The following is a 16,441-nucleotide window of genomic DNA, read 5'->3' as shown; positions in this document are numbered from 1 at the left end:
AGGCAATGGGGTCCAAGCAACATTGGACCCAAATAACTTCTGTAGTATAGACAACATCTATAGATACTGTATTAAAATATAGAAAATGTCTACTTTTTGGTTCAGCCATACAGGTTTGGAATGACATGAAGCAGGTGAATAACTGATGATGACAGAAGTTTCATTTTTGTTTATACCTTCCTTTTATTAGTAAAAATACAAACATGGACAAAACGTATACCTTTGAGCAAAGTTCTCCCGATAATGTAAACCTGCTATTGTCCTAAACCCATATTTGCAAAATGTGCAATCTACTCTTTCTCATTCCGATGCCCTTCATGACAAGAGGCTTTCAATCTACAAACAAGTACTATGAAAGTGTAATACGATAGCTTTTGTGTAAAAAAAACAAACAAATTCATTTAAAATCTTCCCCTCTGTCACAGCACATTCAAACTTGGTTGGCGATGAGACGAATAATGATTTAAATTGCAGCTCAAATGTTCCTCACACAGAGCTACTGTATGACTTGGGATGCAGCACATTTTCACTGCATGCTTTTGATGTATGGAAAAGAACAGCGAGAGTCACTTTCATTACATTTATTAATGTGAACCGTGCTGAAAGGACAAGCTGCGGCTTCTGTTCATGTGATCGGTTCGGGACACTTGTATGGTGTAATGTGCGATCCGCTAATGAAAGCGCAGCAGTTCTCGCGGGCCGCGGGGCCACAGTGGGAAGGCCTGCAGTCGCAGCTGTGTCCAGGCCTGCTGATACACTCCTGCAGCCTGCTTATAGTCCCAGTAGGTCCTCAAATCTTCCCCACTTCAGCAAGCAAAGAGAAGAAACAAACACGTCCATCAGACACAACACATGCACAAACAACACCTGCGCACCGTAGGGAGCGCGCATGAGATGTCAGAGGTCAACGTGCATGCATGGCATCACATTTCTGTTTCAAACACACAATCTAAGGCTAGAAACAAACTGGTTTGCAAACAGGCAAATGGCTGACTCTGGTTTAAAAACTGGTATTTGAATAATTGAATCTCGACAGCATTAAACTTTTACACGAAATACAACAAAAAGTTAAAAACAGTCATGAACAGCAGTTCTAACTAGACGTGTCTATAAAAAAAATAGATGCCACACAAACTTTCGCACAAATAACAAGCCTTGAGAGTTCATGTATTTAAAATGTAGTTAAAATGTACCCAAATTTAAAGATATGGTCAGAGAAAAAGCCTCTGTATGGGTTTTTGCCTATATTATATTTATTTCATATGATAGAGTTAAGCAATATCACGAGCGGGGGAGCAGTTTTTTGTTTTTTGTTTTTTTCTCGAATATCAGCGTGATGACAGATGGGATTGATTATATTCAACATTTCAATAAACAAGAAGTTCATATTGTGTTATATTTAAGACTCAATGTTTACACAAAAACAATATCTGTTTTTTTTTCTCTATTTTACCAATAAATAGTTCCAAACAAAGCCACAGAAAAGATGGAAAAGTTCATTTGTCACTGCTGTTAACTGACCGCCACACAGAATATGGAAAATATGAAAAGCTTTGGGCATCAGCTGTCCACAACAGGCTAAAACCTGAAATGATACCAGCACAGAAACACACAAAATATCATCTAATTGTAAAAATAAGTCAGAAAATATCAACTGAATATTAATTATTGTCAAAAGCCCAGAAAATATCAAGAAATAATTTTTCTTCTATATTGTAAACCCCAAGTTCCAATAGGCAGGCACAGATGTTAAGGCCATCTACTGCATGTCACTCATTGCACTTAGACACATTTCGGAAACACAACAACAAAGCATTTGTGTTTGGGGCCTTATTAATCATCTGGAAATCCAGCCATCACTCTCAGTAAAATCTTACTGTCGGAATAATGCAGAAATCCTTTGATGATGAGACTGTGAAAGTGGACGCAGGGTGATGGATGTATTTGCACATGGAGTGTATATATAATGTGTGTCCTGGGATCTTTGTGGATGACGGATTGTTCTTTGCTCTAGTGTGAGTCTGTCAGCGCTGTAACACGAGCTGGACATTGGGCAGGATCACTTCAAAGATTCAAGAACTCTGAACAGAAGAACACTGTTCCCTGAGGTCAACAACTAACAAAAGTCTACTGTTCAATTATTATGTTGCTTTACAGGAATAAAACACACCTATTATTACATACATAACATAAATGTACAAAAAAAGTGTAATTTTACACCCTGATGCAGTAGTCTAAAACCAAACAGAGTAATGAATCTGATTACCAAGATTTACGTCAATATGGATTTATTGAGAGGCTCTGGATAGTTGTTAAGTGGGAAAGGACTCCATCTTGATGCCTATGAGTCAAGAGTCTTATAACACACAGGCTTGCTTTCTCTGTATGTTGGTTTCATTTTTGTGAATGATGTCTTCCACTCTAAAATGTTATCATATTTTAGTAATAACTGTAGGCTAAGCATTGGGACATAAAACCACACTTTAAGTATTAAGTATTAAGACGAGGATATTATCCATAAATGGCAGGTTGGGGAAAGTCATGTTTAACAATTTATTATTATTTTAACTTAATTAATGAACCCTAACCTCACAGTGTGACAACACGTGGGTCATTTGTGTTAATTTAACTATTTTCTTGTTCAAAAGCTTTTGTAGACGAGACTCTTTTTAGAGCCGTTTACAGCAGAATTGAACTCTGTTTGCATCACTGAATCATTATTTTCCTGTTATCGCTGTAAATCTGCTTTAAAACAATCTGTATTGTATAAAATGCTATGTAAAAAAAAGTGACTTGACTTTAGAGTAGAGGTGTAACGATATATATTGTGTCACAATATATCGTAATACAAAACTGCGACAATATGTATTGTGGATAGTTCACCCAAGATAAAAATTGTGTCAAAGAAAGAGTTTTCGTGTCAGTACTACATTACTACTATATATAATGTTGAATATAATGTATAATAATGCAATGGGGGGATATTTGTGGGTCCTGATTATGCCAGATATATTCTGTTACCAGTAAAAAGTGGCCTACATTATTTTAAATATATCTAGTCAGCGTCAGAGTGCAAGCATATTCGTCTAAAATAATTCTGTATTTTCAGCTTCAGAATCATGAATATATTTTTATTCTGGTGTCTATATTGTCCTGTGAATTGGGTTTCCAGCAACAAGTCCAAGCCTATTCATTTACACACACAACGTAATACCAAATTTTGCATTTTAATCAACAGTAAATTTTTTGTTAATCTCTTATCATATGTGTTGGAGTATCACAATAATATTGTATCATGAGTTTAGTACCGTGATATGTATCAAATCGTGACTTGAGGGTATCGTTACACCCCTACTTTAGAGTAAAACTATTCCAGGTCTCCCCTATATTAAAACACTCACCGGAGGGTCTCTGGAAGCTGAGACTCTTCAGTTGCTGCCCTCAGTTTCAGAAACGAATGAAAGAGCTCCACTTTACTGATTAAAGATCTGCAAAATATGCCTGAGCTCAGAACTGGTTATTGTGGTGACTGAATGTTTTGTGATGACTGTCAACTTACCAAGTAACATTCTGAATGCATACAGCACATCATATCATATCATATGTTATTCTTGGAATGTAAATTATTCGTTATGCTGAGATCACCTTGCTTGCAATGTTCCCAAAGCTTTCTTCGTCACTCCCTGTTTGTATCCATTGGCAGTGACATCTAGAGGATGCTGGGACACTGCACACCAGCTGATGGCTGCAAGAATATTCATAATTCTGTTAAGTCAGGAAAGCAGGAGAAAACCCCAGATCATTAACAGATCAAGGCCTTACTATGCAATATCTGCAAAGAAAATGAATGAAACCAAATCATAACAGACCAAAGAATGACGAAACCCTCAAAAATGATTCTTCTGCTGAACTACTTTGGAGGAGATTTTTGACGGTAATTATTTTTGCAAAAATAATTTTTTCCCTTTTTTGCATAGTCCTTGGGCTTACTGAAAGAAGTTCTCTACAGTAGCAGCAGTGCTGCAGGGATGATGTATTTTTGTAGGCTAAAACCCGGAAACTACTTTGCATTTTAGCATTTGCATTTACATAATCTCAAAGACAATGAGGTCTTTGGTTAAATGCTGGGGAAAAGTTCTGTGGTGAAAGGCAGGATAGGTGATTTGTTCCAGAAACGTTTTTTGTTATGCTGGTTGAAATTCACATCCTGATAGCAATCACTAAGTTAAGTAGTCTAAATGTATTAATATGTCAGTTTATATCTTCTGTGGAAGGAGAAGGACCATAAAATGTTCGTCCACTGCGTTCCGAGGGCAACGATGCGATGTCCTACCTGCCTGACATCACACGTCATCAGTGCGTTTCATGCTATGCAGAGTTAGACAGACGTCAGTCACTGAGCACCGCAATCGAAACAGCAGCCATCTTTTACAGTTCCTCCTGAACCAAAACAACAAGCATATGCCACGTTCACACCCTAACTACTGTAATCTGGAAGAGATGGAAACCCGTGATGTTATACTCGAAGCGATTAATGACTCGAATTTATGCGTTTCAATGGCAACGCTATCAACGCAGAAATGAATCTGCAGCAGTCAGGTGGTACAGGCAAAGACTATAGACCTTATGCACCAGAGAAACAAGGGCGCCGCCATCTTTGGAATATTGTCTTTTAACTTCCGTTTTGCGGTCGCTCTGTATATTTATATGGCATTTCTGTCCAGGAGTTATCATGAGGACTGTAATGTTTAAAGCAGATGACTTAACAAATGTAAATCGACCGGGAAGATTTTAAAACGAGCCGTTCATTAATAAACACGCAAAACGCTGTGAAAATACAGACCGGAAGTCAAAAGACAATGAGCGCAGCGCTGAAAAGGGGCGGAGCTACATAAGGTCTATAGAATAACACAAGACTCGTCACTCGTATTGTTTTGAATGGGGAAAAGTGCAACGCTCAATATGGCGGAATAAGTCCTGCCTTCTAAATAAGAGCCAATCGCAGATTGGTGAAGTCATCTGCAGCTGCCGTTAGAAGCTCCGGATCCTATAGAAACAGTCAGACGCACACTTCCACGGCGCATTAGCTTGATCCAGCCTGAAAAAATCTTTTTTTGTCATGATTCGAGCGTTTAGAAACAAAAAATATGAGATAGTTGTTGTCAGATTTCATTGGTGATTTCAAATATGAAATTTAATCGTAAGCTTGGCGAACAGTTTTGGAGAATTTGATGTTTCTCCATTAAAAGAGATAGGAGCTGCACTTGCACGCCCGAGAGACGTTTCAAAGATGGCCGCCGAGTGAAATTACTTGTCCTAAAGGGACTTTGGTACAGGTCAGTGCTCTTTAAATTGTTTATGTTCATTATTATTGTAATGTTGTGTGCTTTAAGACATGAGGTAGTTTAACACCGTCTCTCATGACACTTTAGTTTGCTCTCTGCTGTGCGTGTTAATGTGTTTTGAAGGAGGCGTGGCTTCGGAGATGCTCTGAAGGGAGGGCGGGATCTTATGCTTTCAAAGCTAGCTCGCTATTGTTAGCCTCTCTGAAAATCCCCTACCCTACCTTTAATAGTCTTATTTCTTAAATATTCTTATGTAGTCTTTTCTTCCCTCTTGTGATGTATATCTGAGTGATACAGCTTCTGGAATGTGAAAAAAATGTGGGGCGGGTCTTGATTTCATCCTTGGGAGATGATTGGATAGAAGGAAGTTGGCCGTTGCTGTCTAAACAAAGGCAGATCTGAATGCCAATTTGCAGGCAGTTGTGGAGGATATTTAGTCCCGCCCTCCACTGAGACACACGTCATGAAGAAAACAGATGCCGTTTCGAGGGGGAGGGGAAGGTTAAGGTTTTTTATAAAGATTATGAGTGTACATAAGTGTCTTTTTAGATAATGACGCGGATAAATCATGTATAATAAACACTGCAACATTCAGTAAAAAAATACGAATATTCGAGCATTTAGAATATTTTAATATATTAAATATTTTACTTGTCTTGAAAAAGGCAGTTGTTAATAAGTTAAGTGTCTAAATGGGATTACAGAAGTTGTCGGGAACATTAAACATCATCGACTGAACATGGTAAATTCTTCTAGTCACTAGTCCACTTTCACAGCTACGTTGTGTTTATAATCACACTCTTGCAAACTATAACTCAAACTTTTAGGGAAAATGTTTTCGTTTTTTTTTTAAATAAAGACTGAAAAAGTGAATGGTGGTGAGACTGAAGCCAATGGGAATCAGCTAACTTACGGGTTGGCCTACAAAAATATCACTGTAATAACACATTACTCCCGTACTACAACACTTGCACTGGCTCCCGGTAAAATATCGTACTAATTTTAAAATTATTCTTCTTACTTACAAAGCACTTAATAACCTTGCCCCTTCATACTTATTAGACCTTCTTCATATTTATACTCCCTCTCGGACTTTAAGATCGTCTTCTTCACTCACACTTGTTCTCCCTAGAACTCGCACTACTTCTATGGGGTCCCGAGCTTTTAGTCATGCAGCTCCTTATTTATGGAACCTGCTGCCACAGGATGTGCGAAACAGTGAAAGTCTTCATGTTTTTAAATCTCGCCTTAAGACCCATCTTTTCCGGCAGGCTTTTCTGTGAATATTTTATTTATTTTAATACTGGTATCCAAGGTTTTAATAATGAGTATTTGATTACTGTTGATTGTTTTATTGTGTTTGTAAGGTGTCCTTGAGTGTCATGTAAGGCGCCTATAAATAAAATGTATTATTATTATTATTATTACTGCAGTGCTCTATTCATTTTAAACTCATAAAAAAAAAAAAAAAATCTAAAATGTTAACCGGTTTGGGTGATGGCACAATTTTCAAATTGTCACTTTTTTTTTATCATTACAGGGGACAGAAATTTAAGAATGTATCATATACACCAAGCAAGGGCAAGATTTTTTATTTATTAATGAAATGTTTAGCTTAAAAGGATAGTTCACCCAAAAATGAAAATTAGCCCATGATTTACTCACCCTCAAGTCATCCTAGGTGTACATGACATTCTTCTTTCAGATGAATACAATCGGAGTTATATTAAAAAATGTCCTGGCTCTTCCAAGCTTTATAATGGCAGTTTCCGTTTTGAAGTCCATAAAAGTGCATCCATCCATGATAAAAGTGCTCCACACTGCTCTGGGGGGTTAATAAAGGCCTTCTGAAGTGATGTGTTTGTATTAGAAAAATATCCATATTTAACATGTTACAAAGTAAAATTCTAGCTTCCTGCCAAACGGCCGTACGCAGTCTACTTATGCCTAACACGCAACTTATGACGTCAGAAGTAGTGTAGTGCGTCATGGCAAAGCGTAAATATCAGCAGTGCGTCGCATTACTCGCATAAGTCGCGCTTTAGACTTAAGAGGAATCAGTATGTTCGTTTGGCCGGAAGCTAGTTATTTTACTGTATAACGTTTTAAATATTAATGTTTTTCTTACACAAACTCATCGCTTCGCCTCAGAAGGCCTTTATTAACCCACCAGAGCAGTGTGGAGTTTGTTTATGTTGGATGGATGCACTTTGAGGGACTTCAAAACAGAAACAGCAATTCAGTGCCATTATAAAACTTGGAAGAGCCAGGACATTTTTTATTATAACTCCGATCGTATTCGTTTGAAAGAAGAATGTGGGTGAGTAAATCATGGGGTAATTTTCATTTTTGGGTGAACTATCCCTTTAACACAGCCTGCTCAAAACAGTCCTAAGAATGATATATGACAGATCTGAAGGAAACGCCAGCGGCTGAAACAGACGGGCCATTGTGACCCTGTCTACAGCGAACGTCACGCTGCGTCAAAAGCAAAAAAAGAGCCATTATAATCAAGACCGGGCGCAGGCGGAAAACACCAACTGACGTGTCCGCCGTAGACATGCTGTCACTGTACTTGTGAAATCTGCTTTGGGATTATGTACACAATACATTAAAGATTAATGTTTGAAAATATAACATTATGAAACTTGTCTACACCGAGTGTGTCCATTGACACACTGGCTTTATTTGCTTTTGACGTAACATGCCACTCAGGATACTGAAACTCAAAGCCTGAAAAAAAAAAATTAATGAATGAATATGTTTGCGTGCTCACCTGCCCCACAGGGAGATATTCTGCCCTGTGTGTGTGTGTGTTTGGACTCCGTGTGTGTGTGGTTGTGAGTAAATTCCAGATTGGCCTGCAGAAGCTCTGGAGCTTTTATGGAGAAACCTGATGGCAAACCCCTCACATGAGAACATCTATAAGAGAAGATAAGTGAGTTTTAATTATTTTAATGGAACAATTTAAAATCAGCATGAATTTAATGTCTTTTCTTCCCTGTTGTGATGTATATCCGAGTAAAACGGCCTCTAGAATGAGATAAAATGTGGGGTGGGAGTGGGACTTGATTTTGTCCGGATCGTAGGAAGTTAACTAAACTAAGGCAGATCTGAATGGCAGTTTGCAGGCAGTTGTGGATGATATTAAGTCTCGCCCTCCATTGACACAAACGTCATGAAGAAAACCGTTTCGAGGGGGAGGGGAAGGTTAAAGATACAATATGTAGTTTTCCGCCGCTAGGGGTCGCTAACCTCTTCAGAACAATAACAAAGGCGTAGATTGATGATGCAGTGAATGAGAGGAATCATGGAACTTGTCGTCATGCCGATGGATCTAACAGAAGCAGGTCGCGATTGCTAATGAGAGACAGATATTAGCGCCACATGCGGGTCCCGTGGATATAAAGGAATGAGGACATTTCATTCTACCGAACTAACAGCAAGTGCTGAATTACTACTCACACAGGTCAGTTTATTAGACTGATTAAAATTGTGAGATAATGCGCTTGATGGTGTTTTTAGCCCCCAATGGCTCCTTCCAGGTAGCTAACCCTAACCTCAACCCTAAACCTACCCATCCCTTCGCTGCCTGGAAGGCGCCATTGGGGGCTAAAAACACCAAACACCAGATAATGCAGCGCTGTTTCACTTAGTCTACACTATCACACTAAACTGCATTTGAGTGTGTTTAAAGTTATAATGTTATTCTATGTGTTAGTTTGTTGGCTTTATGAGACTAACAGTAAGCTAGATCAATATGTCTGTCACCGTGGTTACTATGGCAGTATAAGCGGAAACCAGGGGGCTATTTAACTATTTAAACAACTATTTAAAATTGTGAATTTCTCTGAATTTACAAATTCTTGGAAACATTTAGAATAGTGTACAAAAAAGTACAGTGTAGAAAGAACACAATTTAAAGAAATATATAACACTGTGCAAGTGGTTTTTGGATATTTTAATACAAAAATCTTACATATTGTACCTTTAAGGATTTTGCTAAAATATGAGTGCACATGAATAAAATAAAAATATATATGATTTACACAGATAAATCATTTATAATAAACACTGCAACATTCTGTAAAATGTGTGACTAAAAAGAATAGTCCATTTTGATTTTATGGTGACTTTAACATGATTTGTTACTTATATGGCTGCTTTTTATGTCATTCCTCTTCCTCTTTACCTGAAATCTGTCTTTTAACAGATGACATTTTTTTTTTTTTATAAAATGCATTAAAAAATCCCCTTCCTCATTTAAATGATTGTAAATATAACTGTATAAATACTTTAATATCTTATTTATTAAATTATTATTATTAAATGTTACAAATATTTATTGAATATTAATTTTGTTTTGATGTGCATACAGTGTTTGCATAATTCTCTAAAAGTTCTGTATGTAAAATACTTTCTTCTTAATATGCAGACACATCAAGTTGCTCAAGCATTGCTCTGTTTGTTGAAGCATTCTGACTAAACCAATTACAAAACTACTAGTATACTTCAAGTAGTGTACTACATTACTGATTTTGAAGTTGCTACATAAATATTTTTTTTTAGATGTAACAAAACATTTATTTTCCAATTATTATAAAAACCACTATTAAAGAAAAATTAATAAAACATTTTAAATATATATATATATATATTTTTTTTTTATTAGAAACATCTAAGAACAAGTTTAGTTCTTCAGAATTCAGAATTTTGTGTAGGGCATCAAGAAAAACAAAAAGAACCCAGTTTCAATACAAGACCCTCTGGAGCTCTAGCATGTGGAAAACGTGCGCTATTAAACAGAGGGTTTATGAGGTCATTTCTGGCTTTTTTGGTGTAACTCCTAATAAAAGTGGACACTGGTTGAAAATCAGCATAAAATGAAAAATGAAAAATAACAAAATGAACACCTGAACTAAGACAAAATTCCAGTTTAAGCTTAACAGCATTCCAAAAAACACTAAGAAATCTGATCTCTGGTTGAGCTTTTATATGGCCTGTATCCTGGATGTCTAGTAGGCTGAGACTTTAACTAAACACAGACTTAAAGCTATTACAGCTATTAAGTGTTATTTGAGGAGTGGGGAGGAAACTCACACAAATGTGTATTTTAAATTTTAAATGTTAGCCTATATATATTAGCCTATATTATGTATAACATGTGCCCAAACCCATCTGTGTGTGTGTGTGTGTGTGTGTGTGTGTGTGTGTGTGTGTGTGTGTGTGTGTGTGTGTGTGTGCGTGCGTGCGTGCGTGTGTGTGTGTGTGTGACCGTGCAAAGTAAACTTTGTCTTTGACTTCTAAAATACTGTTCCTTTATATTATCGATTATACTTATATTACATCTGTTAATCCGTCAAGATTTTCCTATGGGTTTTTATAATGAGGTTTTTACAATTATGAGTAAAATAAGGCCTTTGATCAATTTAATTTGATGACACTTGCAGTGTAAATTACACAAACCCAACGTTGCACAACGTTAATATGGTATTTAAACATAGCAACACTTACCGTGTTATCAGTGCTCTCTGCATTGCCTGATGGTTGTATGGACCCTTCCCAACCACCACAGCACTGAAATAGATCGGTCCTTGCAGGTAATGAGACAGCAGGGCACCCTGGAAGCCTAGAATGGCCCAGCGGGTAAGTTTATCACTGCACGAGAGAGAAAGTGTTCGTTCCCCACGGCCTGGCTTAACCCTCAAAATCCCAACATTGTGATAGAGTAATCCAGGCTTGAGAGGGTCGGTTGGGCCATCAGGGACACACTTTGCCCCAGTGCGATGGAGGTCCGGCGGGTAGTCTTTCTTTACATCCGGTTGATAGTATGAGACTTCATTTAATCGATTATGCTCTTTGTTTTCTGTTATAACTTCATGCTCATCGGCATCCCCTGATTTTCTGAATGATGAATGGTTGTCACTTGTCTTCATTCCAGGACCCTGTCTGGTCTCCTCTAATTCACTCTCAGCATGTCGCTTCAGGCCTCGTCTCTCTGATTCTTCGTTCTGAACTGCCTTTACTGGCTCACAGGGCTGCGCTTGACTGCCAGTCATAGGGAATATGGAGGCATCACCACCTGAGGATACATTAGCAAAGCACTGACTGACAAGATACACACACATATACACAATAAATATGAAGATAAAAACACATATACTGACCCTAACTATATGAACAATTTAATTATCGTATTCAGTTGTTTCAATCAAACCCACTGGCACAGGTTGTCCATAAGAGCTCAGTTAATTTAAGAATGGTGCTGTGATAGGATGCCACCTTGGCAATAAATCAGTTTGTGAAATTTCATCCCTGCTAGATATTCCACGGTCAACTGTGAGTGATTTTATTAAACGTTTAGAAACAGCAACAACTCAGCCACGAAGCAGAAGACCACGTAAAGTCACAGAACGAACTGGTCATCGAGTGCTGAGGCGCATGGTGCGTTAAAGTCACCAACTTTCTGCTGATTCCACTGCTGAAGAGTTCCAAACTTTTATTGCCATTAATATCAGCACAAAAAAAACTGTGAGGCGGGAGCTTCGTGGAATGGGTTTCCATGGTCGAGCAGCTGCATGAAAGCCTCACATCAACAAGTTCAATGCCAAGCGTCGGACGGAGTGTGTGAAGCGCATCACCACTGGACTCTGGAGCAGTGGAAACTTCGAATCACGCTTCTCTGTTTGGCAGTCTGAATGGTCTGGGTTTGGCGGATGCCAGGAGAACGTTACCTGCCTGACTGCATTGTGCCAACTGTACAGTTTGGTGGAGAAGGGTGTTATTGAGTGTGGGGATGAGTTAGCTTCCAGTGAAGGGAATCTTAATGCTTCAGCATGCCAAGACATTTTGGACAATGCTATGCTTCCAACTTTGTGGGACAGTTTGGGGACGGCCCTTTTCTATTCCAGCATGACTGTGTCCCACTGCACAAAGCAAGGTGAATAAAGACATAGTTGGCTGAGTTTGGTGTGGAAGAACCTGATTGGCCCACACAGAGCCCTGATGAACCGGATGAACAGGAACAGAGATTGTGAGCCAGGCCTTCTCGTCATAGGTGGAGCATGTGTCAGGCTGGGGAATGCTTTGCCAAAAATGCACCTGCACATTTAAACTAAATCTAGTAATAAAGTGAAAATGAAAATTAAAGTGTCGATTGCGGGCTTGCAACATTAAATTTAGATCTGCTTATGTTGCATCATACTTTTTATGTGGTCTGTTGTTGAGATGCAATGGCCAATCAGAGGCATTAAGATAATCGCTGAAACACTGGAGTTTTGTTCAGTGCGCGAGCTGAACTCTGAATTATGACTGAATTCTGATTGTGTATACTTTAATCACAAACCGATAAACAGATTTGGTGATTGTGCTCTTGAGAGCATTGAAACTAATATAAATAGGGTTTTTTATTTACAACATATTTTTGCAGCGTAGAGCAGTGTAGCCAATCAAAAACATATCTAATGATTTCTTGAACGCAATGGTCAATCAGACGTGTTTAAGTTAGAATCCCCTCAACACTTAATACGCCAGAGTTTCTGTCCAGTGCTGAGATCCGCACACTCAAATTCTCTCGTTATAATTTAACTTGTGACAAAAAAGTGTAGACATTATGTAGGCTAAATAAGTTATTCATTGTACAGTCAGCTTAATCGATTAGCAGAACTTTGTGTAAAGAGGAGTGATAGCTTAGTGATTAGCGCTTGTATGCACGCTTAGGCGATATATGATCCATTCAGAATTTGAAGAAAACGTATGTTTTGCTGCATTAGGTAAGGGTAAGGCAATTGTTATCTAGCCTCTTTCCCAGTGACATTCATCTGACCTTTTCTCTTTTGTATTGGCTCTCTTCCCTCTCTTTCTACATCTAGCCTAGAGTTGGTTCACCCTCCGCCTATGCTTCTCGTCCATAATCAGTGCCTGACCTCACAAATGCTCTACTGGATTAAGGGCAAAAATTCCCATAGAAACACTCGAAATCTTGTGGAAAGCATTCCCAGGAGAGTGGAAGCTGCAAAGGGGGACCAGTCGGTGTAATGGTCAGGTGTTCCAATACTTTTATATTGTCCATATAGTGTGTGTGTGTGTGTGTGTGTGTGTGTGTGTGTGTGTGTGTGTGTATATATATATATATATATATATATATTAGTACTGTTCTGATTAAGCTATTTCATATATTTACATATTATTCCAAAGGTTGGTTATGTTGTTTCCTTCATGATCAATGCAATTAATGTTTCTATGCCTGAAGAGCAAGACTAAATATGATTTTTTTTCTTTTTATCCCTTATATTCTTAATTCTTCAACTGTAATTAAAGTTAAAAAAATTTAATTCTGTAATTATTTACTCATCCTCATGTCATTCCAAACCCGCAAGACCTTCGTCCATCTTCGCAATACAAATGAAGATATTTTGATGAAATCTTCCAGCTTTTACTTCAGAATGCCAGGTCATTATTGGCTGACGCGGTTCATGTGAGCACTAGGACACATGTATGAGATGCTGGCGTAGGAGCTAGCCAATAATGAACTGGCGCTCTGACGTACTATACCTGGAAGCACTGCACAGTGTTTACTACGTGAACAGCGTAGCAGACTGACATGGAAGAGAAGAGAGTGTTGGATAAAGTCGTTATCTTTGAGGGGTTTTGCGCACAAAAAGTATTCCTGTCGCTTCATAACATTAAGGTTGAACCACTGTAGTCACATAGACTATTTTAATGATGTCTTTAATACTTTTCTGGGCCTTGAAAGTGGTAATAACATTGTAGTCAATGGAGGGACAGAAAGCTCTCGGATTTCATCAAAAATATCTTAATTTGTGTTCTGAAGATGAACGAAGGGCGGTTTGAAACGAGTAATTAATGAAAGAATTTTAATTTTTGGGTGAACTAACCCTTTAAATGTACTGACTGATAATTTTCCTTGTTTTACTTTTTGGTTTAAATATTTGATGACTAATTTTCTAAAACATAGGAACACAAGAGAAAGAGTATACAAATATTTGACTGGTAGTGCACAGCAGAGACCCTTTTTAACTAAACAAACATTACATTACATGTAAGACATAAAGCTGGACTCACAGGGTGTTTGACTGGTGAAGAAAAGGAAAGAAACTCCTGGTTTAACTGTCCATTTACCCTTTCCGGCTCCAGGACAGAAGACATCGGAGCTCTGGCCACTCACAGCCCTGTGCAGCTGCTCCGTCAGATACCTGAGCACAGAAACATCAGTGTGGCCGAGCAAACACTCAAGTGCACAGATGCATTTCAACTGTTATTACTTTAAAACCAAATTTAGTCTCAACAGTGTGACCAAGAAGCGCATTCTTTAGATTTTCATTTTTACATTATTGGTGTCTCATGAATCGAGACATTTCATTATTATTTGCCTCGCAGAAAAATGACTAATTCACATTTATAAAACTGTTTTGATTTTAAAGTACTGTTAACATGTTTATTTCTTGTACTCAATTTCTATATATATTTCAAAAATATTTATCTTCTATCAACAGACTGATTATTGGAGCAAGAAAAATACAATCCTCTGAAAATAAGTCTTAATGTCTTATAAACTATATGGTTAGGGAATTTGTATAGTTTTCTTGTTTTAGGAATGTTTAGGGAAAACAAGAAAGATATGTGTTAAGATTGATTTGTTGCACTGTAAAAACATCAAAAGCAAGCCAAGTATCGCATAAAGTAACAAAAAAAATAAAAATGTGGTCTATATTTGAACAGCACTGCAGTTCTAAAGGGCTTCCATTACAACAACACACATGAACTTCAGTCATCCAGAACACAGGTTACAGGACATAACATCCGCTTGACGCTTGTCAAATCCATGTACAAATATAGAAAGGTAAACGCATAAATCCATGCCCATCAAATAAGTTTACAGTGTGCGTGTAACTGTGAAGGATTGTGATATAAGAAGCAGCTGGGTTTGTGTTGGTGAATGCATCACAAATGCAAAGACGTTCTGGTAATGCTTTACAATAAGGTTCATTAGTTAACATTAGTTAACCACATTAGTTAGCATGAACTTATACAGCATTTATTAATCTTATATGTTAATTTCAACATTTACTAATACTTTATTAAAATCTTGTTAATATTAGTTAATGCACTGTGAACTAAATTTAACAAACAATGAACAGCTAGTTGTATTAACTAAAGTTAACAAAGATGAACAAATAGTGTTACCTAAGTTCTGATGTCATGAGGTAAATTACCTGACACACCCCCTTCGAGCAATAACCTCGGCATGACTGTCATTCAGAATATCACCTGCAAATCATCACAATACAAAATATATGAGATGGCAAAGTAGGTTAGTATTTGACAAATTGTTTAAATCTTTTCCATTTACCCTTCACACTCATAGCAGACTGGCCGATGCATTTGGTGCCCGTCCCCAAAGACACAACCTGCTTTTGAACTGAGATTAAATGGTTAAAAGGGCATTTTGAAGTTTTCATATCAGTGTTTATGAGATGAGCACTTAGTTTGACAGTATCGCTAACCTGTCTTCTGGTCTGAGCTGTCAGTCAGCAGAACTACAGCAGCCAGTAGAGTCCACTCTCTGCCCGCCTCTGGCTTTCCTCGCTTAGGGAGTTTATTAAAGTGATTATAACACAGACTGGCTATTTCATCAGGACTCCACATGATCTGATGGTATACATGAACAGTAGAAATTCATGATGAGACTTAACATGTGTTTTTACAACATTACTGTTAACGCAGTATTTGTGTACTCACACTTAAATGCCTGGTTAACACTCATGCGAGTTACGGATGCAAATATAAATTCAGTAGTTCATAAAAGTGTTCTTCGTGTCTTGGGAAGAAGTCTTGCACCCACAGCAGAAGTAGAATACAATATCAAAGATTTCAAAATAAGAGTCTCCACATTCGCTCGATAGAGGGCGCTTTAATACAAGACAGGGTCTGTTCGATACAGCTACAATCTTCTCTTCCACTGAACTGTATAAATGTCTTGAAAGCAGAGTTCAAGATATTGATTTATTGTTTTATTTGTAAATAAATTAAGTAAAGCAACAGCTTGAACAAAAGTGAACAAACAGGCAATTATT

At 37.7% G+C, this 16,441-nt stretch overlaps 1 protein-coding gene across 1 annotated transcript; it reads right to left on the bottom strand.

Moving 5' to 3' along the window:
• Nucleotides 1-172: 172 nt before the first annotated feature.
• adat1 (adenosine deaminase tRNA specific 1) lies at nucleotides 173-16,255 on the bottom strand. Its single transcript, XM_084397164.1, has 10 exons — nucleotides 16,107-16,255; nucleotides 15,872-16,016; nucleotides 15,718-15,786; nucleotides 15,581-15,635; nucleotides 14,430-14,560; nucleotides 10,860-11,427; nucleotides 8,122-8,267; nucleotides 3,646-3,745; nucleotides 3,402-3,488; nucleotides 173-804 (listed from the first exon to the last, which is right to left on the bottom strand). The coding sequence occupies exons 2-10, from the start codon at nucleotides 16,011-16,013 to the stop codon at nucleotides 672-674; spliced, it is 1,431 nt and encodes a 476-aa protein (XP_084253290.1). The 5' UTR covers nucleotides 16,014-16,016; nucleotides 16,107-16,255; the 3' UTR covers nucleotides 173-671.
• Nucleotides 16,256-16,441: the final 186 nt, after the last annotated feature.

Source organism: Rutilus rutilus, assembly GCF_951802725.1.
Source record: "Rutilus rutilus genome assembly, chromosome: 23".
Taxonomy (NCBI): domain Eukaryota; kingdom Metazoa; phylum Chordata; class Actinopteri; order Cypriniformes; family Leuciscidae; genus Rutilus; species Rutilus rutilus.
The sequence above is the reverse complement of the archived record's forward strand: the minus strand, read 5'-3'. Positions and strand labels throughout refer to the sequence as shown.